Raw genomic sequence first — 23,251 nt, forward strand, 5'->3', positions numbered from 1 at the left:
TTTTGTCAAAATGTTATGAAGCCAAATTGATTTTAGTCAAGATGTTTGGTATCAAGCCGAATTCGACGAACTAATGATACACTCATATCTGCTAGGAATGATCTCACCAAACAATGCCATTGTGGAAAAGAAACTGATCACTCTCATAGTTTTTTGTTTTGTTTTGTATGCTTTGGCTTTCTTTCAGGGGGGAGGGTCGCCAAACCGATTTTGGTGCAACATTGATATATCCTTTCTATTTGGTTTTTCAAAGAAAAGAACTATTCGCTTTAACGATTTTATTTCATCAAGTACTGATATGGCAAACATCCCCATGACATGCATCCTCTCTACGGACAAACTCTCTGAAAAACACAATACTATAAATCAACAGACACATAAAACTTAATGAATATCTGAATTAAAAGTTGAGATCGCATGATTTATATTTGTAAAGGTTAGAAAATATTTGTCAACAAGTAAATCTGTGAGCTACTGTTTATTGTTAATACCTCGCCCACTAAAAATATACGGTCTACATGAAGTTGATAATTGATGAATTTCAAAACGCACGACATGATATAGCTGAATTATAAAAACTTTGAAACCAAATTTCAGAAATCCTAGTATTGGAGTTCCTCAAAAATATCTGACGGATGGATGGATGGACGGACAAACAGACAGAAGTAAATTTGTATACCCCAATTTTCTTAAAGCGGGGTTATAATTATAAGGAATATAAACTTATATTATCTGGCACCCTTGTCCGCTTATTCTCTTATCAAATAAAACTGCGTTCATTTTGTTAGCCTTAAACTTTCTAGTAATTTAATTGGTTCACGTCAATTCACCCACAGATATTTTTGGATATCCATCAATTCAAATTTGATGAAATAAGATAACAGACCATTACAAAAGATTGCAAGTAGAGATTGTGATTAATTAATATTTTAATTTCTTTCATCAGTATCTTCGGAATCATATTTTGATATACTTAGTATCAGGATACGTGAAAATAAGGTTAAAGATAAAAACAGATGCAAGTTTATCATGTTCATGTAAACATATGGTATTTTCTTTTTTGCTGAATCTATCATTGTATTGATTTAAATTGAAATACATCATGTACATAGCAACATTAATTTTATTAATATACATTTAAGTCATATGATTGTAATTGGAAATCTGTGAAACCTATGAAATCTGATATTCTTAAGTTTATCGATGAAATAATGTTTCAATAGTTTGTATATTTGCTCTTTTACTTTTGTCTTTTTCTATAAGATTGAAAATGGAAATGTGGAATGTGTCAAGAAAACAACAACCCGACCATATAGCAGACAACAGCCGAAGCCAAATGTGCCTTCAATGCAGCAATAAACTTCGATCTATACCTTTTTGCAAAGTTAAAAGTTAAATTGAACAGATTTATTGCCTCATAATTCGCTCAAACGGAACGGAAAAATTGTTAGTGTAAGATAGTCAAACCTGTCGATGGGTCAGTAAGTATATAATTCAATGATTATTATTAGTCAAATTGATAATTTTCTAAAAAAAAAAATGCTACCAAATTAGTTATTATATTTACAATTGTTCTACTATTGTGTATTCGGGACCTTGGTGATCGAGTGTCTAAAAAGTTAGATCTTAGTAAGACAAAATGTAACACAAAAAATCAAATCAAATATTTGCGCTTTGAGATGCAGATAATCAGTCTAAGTAGCCTATCAATCAATAAATCTTATTTAAACTTTTGTTATTTTAAATCAATAATTTGCATTATATTAAAGAGGAACACAACGTTTTATTTTAAATGAGAACACTTTTTATCAATATTTTGAAAGAAATCGATACTCCAAAGCCAATACAAGACAAGAAAGATATTATTTAGACTGGTACGTAATCCACGATTTTTGACCTCGTTGGGCAAAGATGACATTTTCGAACACAGATGATTATAATGAACAATAATCGGCATTGAATGGACTACATGTTATCGGATTTTTTAAAACAGAGTTTAAAATACAATTGAGGTTAAGATATTTGTTCAAATGTAAAAAAAAAAGTATTGTTTTCAAGATATGCGTCTGTTATAGCATACAGTTCCATCTTATGTAATAATGCTGTATTTGAATTAGATGAGATATATAGTATTTTCAACAATTTTCTATATGATGAGATTTTCTTTTCTCTGTTGTTGTACATGTATTTGTAACAATAGGATTTCTATGTGCCGGGATATTGGATAGCAAATACGACGGCTGATGGGAAGTACCATGTCTCAAAATAAAGCGACTTCAGACGACCTCTGCTAGGCGTTTTATAGGATACCTGATTACATTAAACATTCCGAGGTCAAAATGGAAACAAAAAGAGCATTTGTCATACTTGAAATAATCAAATGATGCTAGCAAGTGACATTTGCTAAAAAATACCGGTTTTGAGGTAAACATTTGTTCTCTTGCCGAACGGCTCTAGAAATGTGCTCTTAATCAGTGGTTTTGGCAAGTTCCCTTTGTACGAATATGAGTATGAATATTTATTTCTTAAAAGATACAGAATATATGTGTATCTAATGCCAAGCGCAATTGAAAACTTTCTGTGACCTTTTCTGAAGTTTTTAGTGATGCATGATGATGTTGTAGTTGTATATTACTAATTTTAAGGAAATAGCATATTTCCAATTAAAGGCTTAATAAAGCAGTATATTTACTCGTGAATACTCGCATATATAGCCACGTGTAAGGAGACAATCCTGATTCCTCCACCACCACGTTCCCCAGGCGAACTGTATCATCACACATTTTGAATTAGCATTTGAACTAAAACCATCTGAAATAATTAACCGAATATTTATTTCGTATTTCGTATTAAATAATGCAATAGGAACAATCAAATTCTTCGATACCATTTTTAGTTGAATCATATTTTGAATGTATTAGAAATTACAATCCAAGAAACAAATATACAAAACGATTGAATTTCAAACCTTTAAGTCGAAAACAGACTTTATTGCATGCTGTTCGGAGGAAGCAAAGGCTGCGTGTTGTCGACAGTACTTTGACCTATAATGGTTTACTTTTACAAATTATGACTTGGCTTAGAGAGTTGTTTCATTGACATTTAAAGGTTTAAAACCACTAATTCATAGCTCCATTGCTTTCTATGTTAAATTCTGCAATTTCAAGCATTTATTGCTACTGTGTCTTAAGTTCAAAAAAGGTGGCAGTCATTTTATGTCAAAACTATTCCTTATCCTGACTTCTGCTGAAAAATTCAACATACCTTTAAATGAAAATTAGAGTGTACTGGTTCCCGGATGGATGATACTCTAAAAACCGGTATTTTTTATCTGAACAACAGGGGAAATTTGCCCTCCTATTTTAATATTATATATTTCTTTATTTTTCATGAGACGCTTTCAAAAAGGGTTCTACAGTGATCCCCAAACTTTTGTTTGATACAAAACTATCCAAAATTTTCACCTTTTGACAAAGATACAGCCATGCTGAGGAACAATTTTGTTTGAAATATGTACTACTTTCTTGTATGTTCTTTCCGACAGGGCCTGAATTAGTGGTTCTACACCAATAACAGCACCAAACTTGTTATACTGACTTCTGCTTTGCTTAATTTCCTTTTATAATCTATTTATAGCATTGGAAAACACCTAAAGCTTTTGTCAAAACTCTAAATCATTGAATTCAAGCTCAAATTGGACTGGTAGTAACTTATGTGTTGTACAAAGAAAAATCCATATGGATTATGATAGTGACAGATATGAGACATTTTAAATGTCCACCAGTTCTTACTTGTTGATATCTACTCAAATAACAATTGTCTTACCTATATGTCTTATTTATATCAGAGATTCGTCCTTGAATATACATATAATGTTCCAAACATAAAATAACTGATATTTTTGCCCCCCCCCCTTTTCTACATTTTGAAAAAGGACCGTGATTTGATAAAAATAATCATACGTTTATGCAAAAAATGAACCAACAAGAGCAAATTATCTATGTCTCAGCTAGAAAACTTGCTAAACTGGCTTTAAACTGCATTTCCAGTGAGATTTGGGAATTCCTATATAAGATTACACTAATTTCCTTTGTAATAACTGATTTACTTAGAACCCTGATAAATATGAACACTCACTTTATAATTTGACCACAAGCCGTATTCATATTATCAAACAGTCATAATATACATGTTTCATTGGTTTCAAGAAACTGTGCAAAAATTTAAATTTCATGTAAATTTCTAACTGTGTACGTGCTAGATAAACTCATCATAGATACCAGGACTAAATTGTGTATATACGCCAGACGTGCGTTTCGTCTACACAAGATTCAACAGTGACGCTCGAATACGACTAAAAAAGGCTGAAATACCCTTTTGAAGCAATTTTCGGACTGTAATTTGTGGATCTATACCTATTCTATCCCATTGCCTTGTATCTATTCACATGCCCTGGGAAAAGAAGGAATTATGCTAAAGAAAATCAGTAAGAAACAAAACAAAACCTATCAAAAGAAGCGGTGATATCAGATGCTCCGGAAGGTAAGAAGATTGTGCTCAACTAGTGGTACATGTCGGGTTGTAATTGTAAGTACAAATCCGTAGTTCAGTCTAATTCGGTAGGCTAAATTAAAGAAAAATAAAATTGTTTTTTATTCTTTTATCTTGTTATGGACCGAATTTAAAAGTGCTGATCCATATTAGTCTATTTATTTTTTTTCTACATTTTTATACACATATGTTGGATACCATGTACTGTCCTATAAATGACGCTTCTTTTTTATGTTGTTAGTTTGCTGTCTTGTCGACTTATGGTGTATATACTTTTTCTAAATTATCATAAAATTTACCTGCTCCAAATGGGCGTTGATGAAATGAAAAGGGACTATTTTCTACGGCAAATGTATATTTCCCATCCTTGTCTCTATCATTTGCACCAGTCCATATAGGCTTTCCATATGCTGTAAAAAGAATTAAACGTATACGTATTAGCTGTAACGAGTTAAATGTAAATGAGATTCTTGGAAAATCAGTAGATTAAGAAAGAAGGGTATGAACATGAATACTGACTATGAGAATATTAAAAAAAGTCCTTTAAACTTGATAAACTAAATATTTAATCAGCGAAACTGATCGGTAATAACTGTCATATTCCTGACAAGAATTTTCAAAGAAACAAGATAATCAATTCTGTTGAAGTTGAAAGCAACGAACAATATGAGTTTCAACAATGTAAACTGTTATAACCTTTGCCGTATTCCGCAAAACATTTTGGAATTTTGGGTCATCAATGCATTTCAACTTTGTACTTGTTCAGCTTTCTAACTACTCAGAGCGTCACTGGTGAGTCTTATATAGACGAAACGGGCGTCTGGCATATAAAATTAATATTATGGTAAACGATCTCCCTTCATGTATTAATAATTGTTCTATTTCCCAATTTGCAGACGATAGTGCAATATGGCTGTGTGGTAAAAATATTGGTTATATTCAAAGGAGAATACAGAAAGATCTTGACAATATAAAATCATGGTGTGATAAATGGGGGTTTGAGATTTTCTCATTTCCCCCTCTAAAACCGTAGCTATTGTCTTTAGTAGAAAGAAAACGTTAGGTAACAGTCTATTACAAGTAGTCAATGAGGTGAAATGTTTAGGAATAATTATTGATAGTAAATTGACTTGGTTAAAACATATTCAATATATAGAGGCAAAATGCAGTAAAGTCCTGAATTGCATGAAACTTCTAACAGGTACTAAGTGGGGAGCAAACAGCCATTGTCTTAGAAACATATACATTGCACTTATGAGATCCAAAATAGACTACGGATGTGAAGTATATAATTCTGCCTCACATTCTGTAAAGAAAATACTTGACCGGGTGCAAAGTCAAGCACTTCGAATTTGTACAGGTGCATATAAAAATGTAGCCACAAGTGGACTGCAAGTAGAAATAGGTGACCCACCCTACGAAAAACGTAGGCAGTGCCTTATTACAAAATCGTTTTTAAATATATCTAGTCATGAAGACAACCATCCAACTAAGGAAAGTTTAGCAAAAAAGGCAACATTTCTCTGCTACTCCAGGGAAATAAAACAGAATGAAAAACCATATTTTATTGTTTCAAAAGATATGATTAATCAACATGATGTTGATATTAAACAAATATATAAATACAAACAATTCCCGACACCCCCTTGGCATTTGACTAAACCCCGTGTATGTACACAACTCTCAAGTCTCATCTCGAAAAAGGATAGTCCACACTTAATTCGAAGTGAAAGTAACTTCATGATTGATACGCAGTACCGCCAGTTTTTAAAAATATATACGGACGGATCTGAAGATCCAAATTCTAATAACACCTCATGTGCATTCGCAATACCTGAAATGGGAATAAAAAAAGGTTTCAAACTGCCTAAGAATATGTCAATTTTCACTTGTGAGCTTATGGCAATATTTCTGTCTCTTATGTGGTTAGAAGAATTTAAACCAAATAATGTCGTTGTGTTTGTCGACTCTCTACCAGCTCTCCAAGCCTTAAAAAGTAATTTATTTAAGGTAAAAAATTATTTATTATACGACATTATATTTTTATACAACCAGTTAGTCAAACTAGGTAGCAACATAATATTTGAGTGGATCCCAAGCCACGTCGGAATTTTGGGAAACGAAATTGCAGACCAGACTGCCAAAGTGGCTCTTAATAAAGATACAATAGATTGTCATATTCCCCTATATAAAGAAGACATCAAATGTTTAACAAAAAACATTTTAAAACAAATTTGGCAAAAACAGTGGTCAGACAACCCAAAGGGTAGATTACTACACTCCTTCCATAATAATGTATCATTTAAGATTACTATACCACAAATGAATAGAGAAAATGAACGAATAATATTCAGATTAAGATCTGGCTCTATTAATGTAAATAAATATCTACACAAAATAGGGAAAAGTCCGAGTGAAATTTGTGAAAACTGCAAAGTCACACACGATGTAGTACACTTCCTATTAGTCTGCTCAAAATATGATGTGCAACGTAAACAGATGTTTGATATGCTTAAAAATAACGGAGTCGTAGATCTCTCGTTGAAACACCTTCTATCCGGATACACACACACTTTCAGTCCCGTGCATAACTATCTACGGGAAACTAATATACTTATAAGGAAATAGGAAGACTCTCAACTACATGTATAAGTGCCATTTAGCTTTAGTTTAGAGATCATAAAACAAATAATTATGTATTTGGAACAAGTGTATATGAATTATTTTTCAGATGGTCGCTAAGTTAAAAGATTTCATCAATTCAGTATACAACCAGCAAGATTAAAGATAAATGAAAAACTCACCCGAATTTGAAATAATTTCCTTTTTAAATTTATTTAGAACTAGCATAAGCAAGTCACAAGTGCAATGCACACTTCACCTTTGTGTCTGTCCTTTGAGCGTAATCAAACAGACTTTTTCTACCTGTGTCATACATCAGTAAATCATTCACCTTTCAAACACCAGTACTAATTGACCATGAAATGCACGCATTTAAATTTAACAAGTATCGACATTCAATTTAATCACTCTGATCTATTGAAGATTATTATACTAGATAAGTTAACAGTACATGTTAAGGGAAAATACAACATCACATTAAGATTCTCTACAATGGACAATTACAGTCATATTTTTTTAAAGATATGAAAACAACAAACACGTCGCACTATGCTCAGATAATTAACAATAGAAACATTTGTTACAGGCCTTTTTTTATGAAAGTGCCACTAACATTTATCTTAATTATTTAACGTTACATGTTAAAAGTCTTTAAAGCTTAAACAAAAATACAATATGTCCTCTCAGATTTTCATAAACTGACAACTATAGTCATACCCCTTTTGATAGAAATTAAGAAAAATAAACAAACACAATCACTACGCTCATACATTATTAGAATAGAAACAAGTCTTAGAGTTGAATCCTTTTCTATGATAATAAAATGATAAATTCTAAAATTTGTACTAGAGGATGTCAGTTAGACAAACACACACAGATTATTGTATAATTATATATATGCACATCCCAGCACTTCTGTTTCGCTGGCATTATCTGTACTAAAAATAAAATCAAACAATGTCATTGTTTAAATAATATACTGGTATTAAATTTTTTCATATTTTTCTATTTTTGCTCCATTTATATATTATACACTGTATATATATATATATATATAAATCTAAATAGGCGATTAAGGGCATAGGTAGGGATGATTTCTCGTTCAATGACAGAAGTGTTTTTTTCTTGTCAGGGAATGAGGAATCACTAAATACCAGTATGTCTTTGGCAATTTATTTGGAAAAAATTGATGCAACTTACCATTATGGAAAAGGGAAAACTACAATCAATCCTGTTCTTAAGGATTCTTTATTTGCTACAGCAATCGACGGAGACGTCCTTACATTGGTAGCATATAGCTAGCACATGTCTTGTTACCGGTTTCTAAATATACTTTTTTTATATACATGTATATAAGTATATCACAGACGACACAAAGGTGAACAACCATATAAATTTTCTGAACAATTTTATGACACCTATCAATTAATAATGTACATTTCATTAGGGACTATCATTTGCTCTTGATTTTTTTTTCATTTTCATAGAACATATACCTTCTGATATGTGTTTTTTGGGTTTTTTTTGTCTCTCAACATATATATATTTCCTAGTAATTCAGCAACCATGTTCGTCATAGTTTCATAAGATTACTCGCCAAAACGTAATACTAAAAATAAATTAAAGACTGAAAGTATATATACATAATATCTTAAATTATGTTATATGAATTTAAGGCGCAATTACTACATAAGTAAGCCGCCTTCCAAAACCAATAACAACAATATAAAATTATATGTCTGGCATCCATAATGGTGCGTAAACGTAACGATGTGTTAACAAAGCAAACAGACCTTATAGGTAAAAGAAGGTTACAATCATAATTGATAGTATCATATACCCTAATGATGATTGAGGCCAAGTTTGGTTAAATTTGGCCACCCAGTAGTTAATTAAAAGCAGGTCATCGCATTGTAGTCTTACAATAGTTACCTAAGACCCAATATCATTTGTTGCAATACGTTTTTAAGTTGTGACCATTTGAAACTAGTTATAACAGTTTGTTTTAACCTTCTTTGGTTTTCAAGTTGTGACCAGTTTTTTTTTAACCCTCTATATGTTTCAAGTTGTTACCATTTGAAACTAGTTATAACAGGTTTTAGTTACCTTCTTCAGTTTTCGAACGTCTTTGGAAAAAATAACGGAAGCCTTTTTAGGACCTCCCAAAAATATAATTCAAAGCCGAAATAATGAATTTAAATCGTTATCACAAATATAAAATTCGTTTTCACAGATTTAAATAGTCATCACAAATTTTTGGAACTAGATATAACAGTTTTAATTTTTGTAAATCTTAATAACTATTTAAATTGGTTTTCACATTTTGTTGTAATACGTGATAACAGATTAAATTCGTTCACACGAATTTTATTAATTTGTTATCAGTTTTTTTTGGTTTTTGTTTGTAATTCATGATTACTGATAAACTTCATTTAAAAAAAAATATGTTCCATTTTCAACTTACGAATCTTGAATTCATTTTTAACCGCATTGGCTTCTTGTTCAGTGTTCGGTCTCCACATGTAGGCACCAGCTGTCGTGGAACAATCATCCTTAAATTTAGTAAAATGACATTCATATTATTTTTACATTTCCTTCATTTTCGCGGAAACAGGTGAAACACGAAATTAAATCTTCAACGATTGACAAATTTTCTTTAAACTTGTGTATAGATATGAGAAGACGAGGTATGAGTACCAATGAGACAACTCTCCATCCAAGTCACAATTTATAGAAGTAAAACTTTATAAATCAAAGTACGGTCTTCAACACGGAGCCTTGGCTCATACCAAAAAGCCATCTATAAAAGGCCGCAAATAAATACCTAGCGTCAAACTATTCAAACAGGAAAACTAACGGTCTAATCTATATAAAAAAACAAGAAATGAAAAACTATTATTCGTGTGTTTCCTTGTCAATTGTGTTCTCCTATTTATTTGTATTGTAGTCCTATAATGTTGTGTTGTCATCTTAATGTTATATTTCACATGGTCATAAAAGAGGGAGATTTGGCATGCCACAAAGTCCGGAATATGACCATTGTTATATTATAGTTCGTTTCTCTGTGTGTTACATTTAAACGTTGTGTCGTTTGTTTTCTCTTATTTTTGAGTGTTAATTAACATTACTATAAGACGTGTCACGGTACTTATTATTCCCAAATGCATGTATTTGGTTTTGGTGTTACATTTATTATTCACATAGGATTTTGTTAAATGCTTAGTCCGTTTCTTTGTGTGTTACATTTTAAGTTTAGTATTTTTGTGATTTAAGTTTTTAATGTTGTGTCGTTGTTCTTCTCTTATATTTAATGCGTTTCCCTCGATTTTGGTTTGTTGCCCTGATTTCGTTTTTTGTCCATGGATTTATGAGTTTGAACAGCGGTATACTACTATCTATTAACCGAATCGACAAACGACAACTACATGTACCGGAGATCACGTTTCTGATTAAGGACAGGTGCAAACAATTGCAGCGGGAATACAGATTTTTTTAGATAGTTTATTCTCATAAAACCATGTAAGTACAAAGGTTATAGAGAAGTTATAAAAATAATATACATAAAAAAATGCATTAAAATTGCATAAGATTCTAAATTTCTAAATTTCGGATGAGATAACATATAAAAAAATACATATATATATATAGACTTATATAGTCAAATATAAAAGTTAAAATGGTATCAAGAAATACCAAGCCGTCACCTTTATCTGAACCAATAGTGTAAGATCACAACATAGAAAGACACGCTATAAAATATCTATTGAAATGGTTTAACTCAATCAAAAGACGTAGTATCACAAATGAACATGCACAGAAGGACTAAATTTTATCTATGATAAAATGTAAATACAAAATATTTAATAAGGGATGAAAAATAAAAGTAATAGTAGTATACCATTGTGAAATGTTAAACAATATCAGGAAAAAGGTCAACCCTGAAAAACAATCAGCCATTTGCAATAATTCAATACACAGGTAAATGAAAATAATGTTGTTGTTAGGTATACTTCTTCTGTCTGTATTACCTCCAATTTTAGGGACACCACAAAAAAATCTTGGAAAGCAATAAAACAATTTTTACAATTTTTTCACGTGGGGTATATATATCAACAATAAAACTATAAAAAGTTGCTCGATAATTCTTCGTTATCTTCATGAACAGGTGCCAGAGATGTATACATTATACAAGGCAAAAGGAAATAATATTGATGTTCATAGTGCGAAGAAGTGAAATTATAGCAATTCCAAAAAAAAGCTGGTATATGCTAACTTCAGCAAAAATCACGAAATTAAGCATTCACCTACATGCAAGCTTTCTCTAATTCACGAAAACAAAATTTCGACTCCGGGATTTATAACTTTTTCGACAGGTTTCCGCTGTGGTGGAACATTCTGGTACTCAGCCAATAAGAGGGCAACCATAAGAAGCAAAATCAAATATAACATCGATACAATATTGGTGTGATTGTTTTTTTGCGGATAAAGTCGTTTATAGAAAGCCTTTAACAATGAACTTTTCCTCAAATTTGTCGATTGAAATTTTGATTTTTCTTTTTTGTCTTGCTCTTGCTTGACCGAACAACAGGATATCACACCACAGAAAAGGTAACCTGTTGAAAATATAAATTTCCAGAGTCGGAAGTCGATAATATGTAAATGATCTATAAGGAGTCAGTATAACGCCGAAGACTTTTTATTATTGTTTCTGATAACATTATGTCAAAATGATTTCGGCTTCGTCCAACACCACTAAAAGCGTCACATGGTTTCAAATAATAATCTTTCTTTTTAAACAAAATTAACCAGACTTTAAACAACGTACTATACTTACCTTTATTTTAATCTTATATTTATACTACATTATGCTTACAGATTAAGTAATGTATTGTATACGGTTTGTGAATCTTCTTTGTTTTCTACGTAACATGCACGTTCTTGCAAATGGGGATTGATTGACATACTCACCAGAGCTATCACCCAAGGCCAGTTCATATCATGTCCAAAATTGGAATAACAATTAGCACTACTTGTTTGGTCTGATAATAGCGTGAACCCATTTGGGCAAATTTCCGGAACACATGGCGCTTTTAAAACTAAAAAAACAATTACATTTTTTATCCACAATCGCGATTCAAACATAAATAAATAAAGCGAAGTGTAATTACAAAAACGTTATTAGAGTAACACAAGAACATCATAAAAAAATAATAAAACGGTACCAAATGTCTGCACCAGATGCGCATTTCAACAATCAATGTCTTGGCAGTGATGCTGGAGGCCAAAACAATTGAAAATCGAAAGTAAATAAAAACATAAAGAACTTCACAATAAACCAAATTGTTGTGCATTAAAACATTTGTATCTTACACATCAGGGTATGATAGAAAAAACCTAACGCTGAAGATGCTGAACACAGGGATGAAAAAGAGAAAAAAAATAAGTAAGAAAATATGAATAACAAAGATGAATAGAAAAAGCAAAAGAAAAACGAAAAAGATCAAAGAAGACGAAAGGCCTATACTGACATTTGTACATTACAAGTAAATATCAAATTCAATTGTAAAAAGGAACGTATGTTAAGTGCACAATGATAAAATGTGTTTTATGGTGGTATTATGGAGGTCTGTATTCATGTCTATATACTATCTGACATTCCTGTTTTTATTATTTCGTGGTATCTAACGATTGATAATGATTCCACAGTGTGTTTAAACATAACGGCTGTTTTGAGAAATTTCTTCTTTTTTTATTGGATATCAATAGTCGTTTTTGTTGACAGCATGTCGACATTTAGTAATTGAATATAAAAATAATTGCAAAAAACACATGCAAACCCGAATTGTGCTTTCCAAATGTGAACTATGCAGACGTTTAGTCAAAAAATTAGTCAAAACATAAGAATGAACAGAAAAATATTCAAGAACACATCTGAAACAATTTTCACTAATTGCTTTGTATTCGACTCAAAAATTGCAAAGGTGATATTTAAAGTACAATCTTGTCACACTTAGATTTTTTTCACTTAGTTGGTTGTACAAAACGCCATCATCGTCAATATTGAACACACCATATTTCAGAGAAAAAAATAATGAAAACTGTTCCATGCTACTTTTCTCCAAAAATAAATATCTATGTCTATAAATTCATTTGTATTTTATTCGATTTGATCAACATTGGCTGATTTATATGCCTACTTACATTTGCAACATGGTCGATCATCGCAGCATTTTCCGTTAGATGTCCAATCAGACCCAAAAGTCTCTTTACATGGAATACCTTTTGTTCCACAGGTACCGATGCATATTCCAGAAATAACTGAATAGTAAAGTACTCCGATACAATACAACATAATTTACTTTCATATATAAATTTATATTACACAGCAGGAATATCTATGTAAAGTCATTGTTTATTTCTCAAATTGATTTGCTTAACCATATTCAATATAGGACACAAAGAAAATTTTCTTTTTTATTTGAAGAAAAAGTTGATGATTTCTCATAAATAAAATTTACTCAATTTGCTCGAGATGCTCGTATTTCTGTTTAGAAAATCAATTCTTCCTAAATGCAGATGTTTTGATTGTTTTTATGTTAACCTAGGAAAGTTGTGTTGAACACTTGTGTACAGCTCTGTAGCTCCACAAAAGTACGGATGTTATCGTTGTTAACTGTGTTTAATCCTAATTACTATAAAAACAAATGGTAGAAAATTGTATTAACATGATTGAATATCTGTAACATAAAAAGGTTATACCTCTGTATGTCTCATTTGGCTCGAATGCAGAACGTTTGATCAGAGTGAAAGGATCGTAACTTTTATATTATTAGAGAGTCGAGTAGCCTAATCGTTATTCACTGTAGCGTTTTAAAGGTAAAGGATACTTACTTCCGCCATTTGACAAAATTGTGCAAAAGATGAAAAAAATCAGACAACAACACTTCATCATAATTCTGAAATGAAAACTCGTCTTTATTAGTTTATATTCCATGCTATTTAGAAATAAATTTATTATAGATACAGGATTGAAACTTTATTTTTGCGCCCGACGCGAGTTTCCTCTACAAATATGGAAATTCACTTTTCATGTGTTAAAATCGGAAGTGGGTAATCGGACTGTCAAAAATTTAAAAAAAAATTGTGGAATTGTTTGTCTTAGGGATTCGTACTGATTTTTTGTTTTAAATTTTGTTCTTTGTGATTTTCTAATTTGAATGTCATTATTGTTTACAAGTATTACAGTCTTATTTATCATAAATAAAGGCAACAGTAGTATATACCGCTGTTCAAAACTCATAAATCCTTGGACAAAAAAAAAATCGGGGTAACAAACTAAAACCGAGGGAAATGCATTAAATATAAGAGGAGAACAACGACACAACACCGCAACGGACCAAGCATCAGACAAAACACCACAAGAATAACAAATATAACATGAAAACCAAATACATGAATTTGGGATAGACAAGTACCGTGCCACGTCTTATCTCAATATCTCAAAAATAAGAGAAAACACAAACGACTCAACATTAGAATGCAACACACACAGAAACGTTTTTGAAATTAAACATATTTTATATTCAGTCAAGTTTAAGGTGGTACCCAAAACTTTTACTAAAATTAATTTGGCTAGTTTAATTTTCATCAAATTTTGAGAATGTATTTACTTAAACCCTTTTTTGAAATATAAAAATTTCAAAAATTTTGAACCAATCGTTTTTTCACAAAAAATATACTTGTTATATAGCAGTTTGACAAACACCAATGTGGATCATTGAGAGGCTTAGTATTTTTTTTACAACACTACGTTATTTTAAAAACGTTTAACTGACTTGACAGAGTTATCTCCCTGTAGTGTTAGGTACCACCTTGAGGGCACCAAAAGATCCGAAAATTTACAAATTTGGTATGATTTATTATTAGATAAAACTTAATTACTTGTTTCCTTTAATGTAATATTAAGAAAAGTATGAGTTGTGCAATTTCAACATGCAATACTTCAGAGAAGTTGTTCTGTAACGAACAGAATCCGAAAAGTGCTTGAAAGTGGACTTACTAATTCAAAATATATATTTGTTACTTGGCTGTAAACGACACTGTCATGTGTCGTTGTCTAAAGTAGTCGATTTCAACTTTCAGTACACTTTAATATGACTTATTACTTTAAAAGGATTTTTCATTGCTAGCATAGTTGATATGTTTAGTCTGTTCGGTGTCTGTGTGTCATGTCAACCTCTTTTTAATTTTGAAATTTATTGAGGGTTTTCTAAAATCCTTCCCGCCTTTTAAAAGAGTTTTTTTTTTTTTTTTGATTTTTTGAATAATAAAAGTCTATTTTATCTGTAATTATTAACCGTTATAATGAGTTTGAAACAGCCGAAGAACGCATTGAAATTTCAGAAAGTAATGCATCTTTCTACCGGGTTTTACAAGAAAAGGGAGAGAGTATAAAAACGAAGGCATTCGACAAAAGACAAAAATATATTAAAACCAGACAACACAATGGCAAAAAAGAAAAAAAAAACATGGACTAATGTCAGGTTAAATGTCAATATCTCTCAGCAAACAAGATGGCGATGATGGCCGTAATATTTACGAAGAAATGATTAAATAAAATTAACGGTACCAATTTTATTGCACCAGATGCGCATTTCGACAATACATGTCTCTTCAGTGATGCTCGTGGCCAAAATATTTGCAATCCAAAGCTTATATAAAAGATGAAGAGCTATAATCCAAAAGGTCCAAACTTCTTTTTGAATCTAAAGCTCTCAGCAAACAAGATGAGCCAAAATTTATCTGATGGAATACACTGTTATTATCTTTGAATTGTATTGAACATATTTAGATAACAAGTATATCATTTGTAAGAAAATAATTGAACACGTACCTCAATTTGTAATGGCAGACCTGTTGGTAGAACGATTATTTTTTAAATGAAGTGGCTAATGTTTGCGTAGTTTATAACAACGATTAGTGACATATGTTGTTTTTTTCCCTAATATTGACTAATTAAGCAAATATTGTTAAATGTATTACTTCCTTTACCTGTTATTTAAATGTTGTTCACTTCTAGATCGATATTATAATTGAATCAACAAAATAATACATAAAAGAAGATGTGGTATGATTGCCAATGAGAAAACTAGCCACAAGAAAGAAAATGACACAGAAAGTATTAATTATAGGTTACCGTTAGGACTTTGACATAAGCAAAGGCCAAACCACATAGGCAGCTATAAAAAGATCCCGAAAATGAAAAATGTTAGACAATTCAAACGAGAAAAACTATCGGTCAGATTTATGTACACAATAATGAATGAAAAAAATGAGTAACACATCAACAAACGACAACCATAAGTTACAGGGTCCAGAATTATGACAGACACATGCATACAAAACTGGTCGCGAGTAAACATGTTAGCAGGATCCTGACCCTCCATCTCACCTATGACACTGACAACCACTAAACTACAGGTTATAGACGGACATATACAAAATGTGACGGGCTTAAACTAATATAAATGTACCAACCTTCCCCTATCCAGTGATATTTGTGTAACAAGTACACCATTAGAAAAAACTTCAGTTGAAACGGCGTAACTTATCAGATGGATACAAATAGAAATACATCTAACAAATCGCAACGTAGACGTGGACGAGTACTTTTAAAACATCCCAAACACAGAAAAACACTATGAACAGATGTGCGAGTACTCTCAGTAACTGACAACTAGCTCATCGCCATAAAAAAATAACAAAACAAGATTGCACACTTCTCCTTTACTGGCAATTGTTAAGGTGTTGATAGTCCTAAATATAAAGCTTTACTACAACTATAACATATTGAACTTAACATGATCTAGAAAAATGAGGTCAAGGTCATAACAACCAAACAAGAAAAACATGTACATCTTACAATCATTCATTGCACTTAATAAGTTTGACATATCACTTATTGGTTCTTAGACACATACTTAATTAAGAAAACTAAATATTGATCAATGAACCTTAAAAATGAGGTCAAAGTCAGATAAGCCGAGCCAGGCAGCTAACATGTTCAGCTTTAAGTCCGTCCATTTAACAAATATAGTTGACCTATTGATTATTCTATAGGATATGAAAAACAGACCAAAACATAATAACTTAACACTGAGCAATGAACAGTGAAAATGAGGTTAAAGACAAATAAAACATGTACGACTGACATGGAAATAATAAAATATGTCCATAAATCAAATATAGTAAATTTATTGCATACAGTATAAGAAAAAAGATTTAAACTCACAATTTCAATTTTGACAAATAAACCTTAAACATGAAGACAAGGTCAAGTAGAAATGTACACCTTACCATACATGCCATAATGGTAACGTTACAATGTATGCAAACCTATAGTTTATAGTATATTCGATATTGACTTGACCATCAAAATTACAACCGTGTTCACTGATCCACGAAATGAGGGTGAGGTAAAGTGAAATTTGTATAGGGGCATGACGACTTTACAAGGCATGCATATACAAAATAAAGTTATCCTATAACTCATAATAAGAGAGATATTTATATTACAAAATTGTCAACTTTAAAGTAGTCCCTGAATCATGAACATTAGGTTAAGGACAGTGGCATTTTCGTAAAGGTTACAAAAGTCGCAGACTCGACAAAAATCATGCATCTAAGAATCAATTTTCAATCAGTACATATTCAACATCAGATTGATTTAGTAAATCTGTCATTAATAGTCAGAGAATGTCATGCCCTTGTGAAATGCCAAAATACAGGTATTGACAAACTGTAAAACCATGAATGAGCATATGCAAATATCAATGATATTTAGTTTGATTTATAATTACTGAAAACAATACCAATTTTGATACCAATATAAAAAGATATTTAGAGATTTTAGTACAGTGTTGTTTGGTAACCTTTTAGAATAAATTTATTCAAAGGATTGATAAGTTTACCCGGATTGACTATTTAACAAATAAAATCACCAAGATGTCTTTACTGAGTTTAGTCATAAACTGTGATTCATTACAATAAAAACAAAAACAAGTCAGTTATTAAAGGGACACAGTTGGTATTACCAGCAAGCTGTCGATAAACTTTATTGTCGAAACGTACATGAATATTATCAAGGAAAAATTTGACTGCTTCAATTTTTACATCACAGCTCCAGTAGGCATAATTAACATTTACAACATTCTTGCTAGAGAAGAAAGCTTAAAATGAGTTACGGCAAATGTATTTGCATTCAGATTTACCAAACAACCCTTTAATTAAAAAGGACAACTTTCGTTTGATAAAATTGTATGCACGAGTAGTATAAAAAGCTGAAAAGTATCAACTTGCAATAGAATCGAAAGGACCACCAAAAGCACTTAATATTTCCTTGCTAAGGCAATATACACACTGTATAAGATAATGTTTCCTCAGAATCTATTAAATGGTGTTTGAAATGACATTGTCATTATATTTGCTACAATGCGTGAACAAAACATACAGACTTAATAGGTAAAAATAGCGGTAAAGCAGTCAACTAGTGTGTTATAATTTTAAACACTATAAATACATCTCCAATTACTAGATTGTCCTATTATACACGTATATATACATGTATATGACATATTAAATTATCTACATATCATATGCTACTTATTTATAAAGCTTGAAGTAAAGATTTCAGAATAAGGAACAGTATACTTGATTTAGCAATCATCAACTGTTTGCCAGGCGTGCGTTTTCTCTTCACACAACTCACCAATTGAGCTCAAATCAGAAAATAAAATATTAAATTGGATGACCAAGCGTTATACGTTGTTTGTATTGACAGTTATGTAATTAAATTATCGTTAACAACGGGTCAAGATCTAGATTGTCGTCTTGGTTGCAATTCCAAAGGAACACACAAACCCATATGATGTCTTTATAAATTGTTCTACTTGGGAAGTGTCGTGTAGGTATATCTTGAATTGCATATGAATGATTAAGACCTTATTTCGTTATCAAGCAGTATATGTAATGTCATTTGGTCCGGGACCACAATTGTCGTCCCTTGATTTTCGTTGTCCACAAATATAGTCCATAGTGTGGACAGTGGGTTACTTGCCATTAATTTTTATACCCCTTCCAAATTTATTTCTCCATGTTTAATGCCTCAAATTGATAGTAGGGGATGAAATTACATTGTAAAAAATTTGGGAACAGAATTTCAAAGGAACATAGTGACTTGGTCCAGCTGCAAAAGGTTAAAAATTAGCACTTCGGAAGCTGTCAAAAGATTTAAAGACGTCCTAAACATAAAATCCTTATATTGAGTTAGAGCCGATGACGTTTTCTATAATTTTGAAATAATTTGTCACAAAAGAAGCACAACCCACTGTAAACATTTCATTGAGAAAGCGCAGGTTGGATTTTTTAATTTTCATTACGATGTTGTGAGAAGCCATGTCTGCATAATCAATAAATAACTTGTCATGGAGACACCACAATTCCCATATCACATCTTTGTTTGTATAGATACAATCAGGATGTTTACACTGGAATTCGGAAATATTGAGATCCTGAAAATATGTTTACAATTGAACATTATACTTACAATTGATTTGGTATGGGTATAAGATAATATAGATACATATTGTTCTTCAAAGAAGTAGTTTACATAAACTTTGGAATTTCATTTTTTATTATCAATATAGTATTTATATTCGATATTTATATAACTACTCAAAAGTACCAGGATTATATTTAATACGCAGGATGCGCGTTTCTTCTACATAAGACTCATCAGTCACGCTTAGATGAAAATAGTTGTAAACCCAAACAAGTACAAAGTTTAAGAGCATTGAGGACCCAAAATTAAAAAAAAGGTAATACTTCGATAGATTCAAATAAAAAAGCAAATTAAAGTACTTTGCTGATATTAGCTAATTATGCAACATTGATTTTCTTTGTTAATATAATTGATTATGCACATTATAAATATAATTCTTGATGTTGTTCGTGTAACATCTTTCTTACTTCGTGATCAATATATTTTAATTTTGATTTCATTAGCAAAATTTCACATGTATTTTTCAAAAAACATTGAAAATATAAATAATACGCATTTATATACTATAAGTTATTATTATATAACTTTTCCTTAATTTCTAGACGTTCTAGTAGATGTTCAATTTTCTGGTTGGTTCTTTTAATAGACGTATTTATACATGTATATGGGATATTAAATCATTTGCTTCTCATTTGTCACTTATTTGCAAAGCTTAAAGTAACGATTTCAGATTAAGGCATACTATACTTGATAAAGCAATTCGTAACATAACAGTTTGCCAGACGTTCGTCTTCTTTGCAAGGGACTCGAATCACAAAACCAAAATAGGTGACCAAGCGATATAAATTTGTTTTGTATAAACAGTTATGTAATTTATGTATCTATAACAACGAATCAAGATGTAGATTTCTCTTGGTTGAAATTCCAAAGGACATAAAAGACCATGGCTATTCAGAATTTCCCCTTTGGCAAGTGTCGTGTAGGTATATCTTGAGTTGCATATGAATGGTTAAGACCTTGTTATATTATCAAGCAGTATATGTAATGTCATTAACAAACACAAACGATGTATTGTGGAGATTTGTATGCGAGATCAATAAAATAAAATTGTCATGGAGAAAACGCAGCAAAATTTGACGTATTTAAGGATAGGCGAGGATGTTTATAGACTGATATAGATCTGATATATATCAACAACCTAGCAGACTTATTTTGGTAGTATATCAACGTCTGCTTTTTTCTTCAACTCATTGCATGGTATTATTCTCGACTTGTTATATTCCTATTTGTGGTGTTTCTTTCTTTCTTGTTTAATACAATAACTTGTTCTGGCATTGATAGGACATTTCATCATATATATAAAGATGTTTCTTTGATGTATATGTAGAGTATGGTTTTCATGAACTGTGGAATTTCATGTATGTATTACTGTCATATTGCATTATTATATTGCTATAATACTTTGATAGATTTAAATGTAAAGCAATTAAAGTACTTTTGTAATACTAGCTAATTATGCAAGACGGAAAAGTGGTAGGCTCTGTGTTTCTTGTTAATATAATTGATTTTGCAAATTAAATATTCTTGATGTTGTTCGTGTAACATCTTTCTTTCTTCGTCATCAACATATTAATTATGATTTCATCAGCAAAATTTAACTTGTATTTTTCAAAGTACTCAGATAATATGAGTAATATGCATATATGTATTATTAGTTATTATATATATTATGTCTCCTTTATAATCAAGACGATCCGGTAGATCTCCAATAGCTAGATTGTCCTTTTATACACGTATATATACATGTATATGCCATATTAAATTATCTACATATCATATGCTACTTATTTATAAAGCTTGAAGTAAAGATTTCAGAATAAGGAATAGTATACTTGATTTAGCAATCATCAACTGTTTGCCAGGCGTGCGTTTTCTCTTCACACAACTCACCAATTGGGCTCAAATCAGAAAATAAAATATTAAATTGGATGACCAAGCGTTATACGTTGTTTGTATTGACAGTTATGTAATTAAATTATCGTAAACAACGGGTCAAGATCTAGATTGTCGTCTTGGTTGCAATTCCAAAGGAACACACAAACCAACATGATGTCTTTATAAATTGTTCTACTTGGGAAGTGTCGTGTAGGTATATCTTGAATTGCATGTGAATGATTAAGACCTTATTTCGTTATCAAGCAGTATATGTAATGCCATTAGGTCCGAGACCACAGTTGTCGTCCTTTGATTTTCGTTGTCCACGAATATAGTCCCTAGTGAATTGACAGTGGGTTACTTGCCATTACTTTTAATTCCCCTTCAAAATGTATTTCTCCATGTTTAATGCCTCAAATTGCAAGTAGGGTGTAAACATACACTAAGAAAATTCATTACGCCCAAAAAGATTACTTTGTCATCAATATATTTTAAAGGAACGTAGTTGAAAAAGTTTATAAATTAGCACTTCGGAAGCTGTCAAAAGATTTCAAGACGCCCTTAACAAAAACGTCTCCATATATTGAGTTAGAGCCGATGAAGTTTTCTATAATTTTGATATAGTTTGTCCAAAAAGTAGTACAACGCACTGTAAAGAAATTATTGAAAAAGCGCAGGTGGGATTTTTTTAATATTCAGGATGTTTACTGATTCGTTGATATTGAGATCCTTAAAATGTGTTTATAATTGAACATTATACTTATAATTGATTTTGTATAGGTATAAGATAATATAGATAAATATTGTTCTTCAAAGAAGTGGTTTACATAAACTGGAATTTCATATTTTATTTTTTTTTGTTAATAATATATTATTTAATAACGATATTGATATAACTACTCAAAAGTACCAGGACTATATTTAATACGCCAGAGGCACGTTTCCTCTACATAAGACTCATCAGTCACGCTCAGATTAAATAGCTGTAAAGCCAAACAAGGACAAAGTTTCAGAGCATTGAGGTCCCAAAATTAAAAAAAAAGTGATACTTTGATAGATTTAAATGAAAAGCAAATTAAAGTACTTTGCTGAGATTAGCTAACTATACAACATTGGTTTTTCTTTGTTAATATATTTGATTACGCACATTATGAATTACATATTATTTTATTTGTTAATTGATTATGCAAGTTATGTATTTCTTGATGTTGTACATGTAACATATTTCTTACTTTGTCATCAATATATTGATAATTATATCGTTAACGGAATTTTACATGTATTTATTAAAGAACATTGAAAATATAAATAATACGCATTTATATATATACTATAAGTTATTATAATATAACTTTTCCTTATTTTCTAGACGTTCTAGTAGATCTTCAATTTTCTGGCTGGTTCTTTTAATAGTATGTACATGTATATGGGATATTAAATCATTTGCTTCTTATTTGTTGCTTATTTGCAAAGCTTAAAGTAACAATTTTAGATTAATGCATAGTATTCTTGATTTAGCAATCATCAAGATAACAGTTTGCTAGTCGGGCTTTTTCCCTACATACGACGTATCAGTGTGAAACG

The 23,251-nt window shown here is 31.0% G+C and overlaps 1 protein-coding gene across 1 annotated transcript; it reads right to left on the bottom strand.

Moving 5' to 3' along the window:
• Window positions 1–263: 263 nt before the first annotated feature.
• LOC139486292 (uncharacterized) lies at window positions 264–16,159 on the bottom strand. The gene is made up of 8 exons (XM_071271105.1): window positions 16,067–16,159; window positions 14,065–14,129; window positions 13,375–13,491; window positions 12,142–12,269; window positions 9,638–9,725; window positions 4,851–4,961; window positions 2,693–2,811; window positions 264–344 (listed from the first exon to the last, which is right to left on the bottom strand). Exons 2-8 carry the CDS (start codon window positions 14,123–14,125, stop codon window positions 330–332), a joined length of 639 nt encoding a protein of 212 aa, XP_071127206.1. The 5' UTR covers window positions 14,126–14,129; window positions 16,067–16,159; the 3' UTR covers window positions 264–329.
• Between the last annotated feature and the right edge of the window lie 7,092 nt (window positions 16,160–23,251).

Source organism: Mytilus edulis, chromosome 8 (assembly GCF_963676685.1).
Source record: "Mytilus edulis chromosome 8, xbMytEdul2.2, whole genome shotgun sequence".
Taxonomy (NCBI): domain Eukaryota; kingdom Metazoa; phylum Mollusca; class Bivalvia; order Mytilida; family Mytilidae; genus Mytilus; species Mytilus edulis.

Coding starts and splice junctions, on each gene's coding strand:
- LOC139486292 (XM_071271105.1), bottom strand. CDS start 14,125: ATGATGAAGTGTTGTTGTCTGATTTTTTTCATCTTTTGCACAATTTTG. Junction 9,726..12,141: donor GGCCTTGGGTGATAGCTCTG/GTGAGTATGTCA, acceptor ACTAAATTTAAG/GATGATTGTTCCACGACAGC. Junction 4,962..9,637: donor TAAAAATGAATTCAAGATTC/GTAAGTTGAAAA, acceptor TTCTTTTTACAG/CATATGGAAAGCCTATATGG.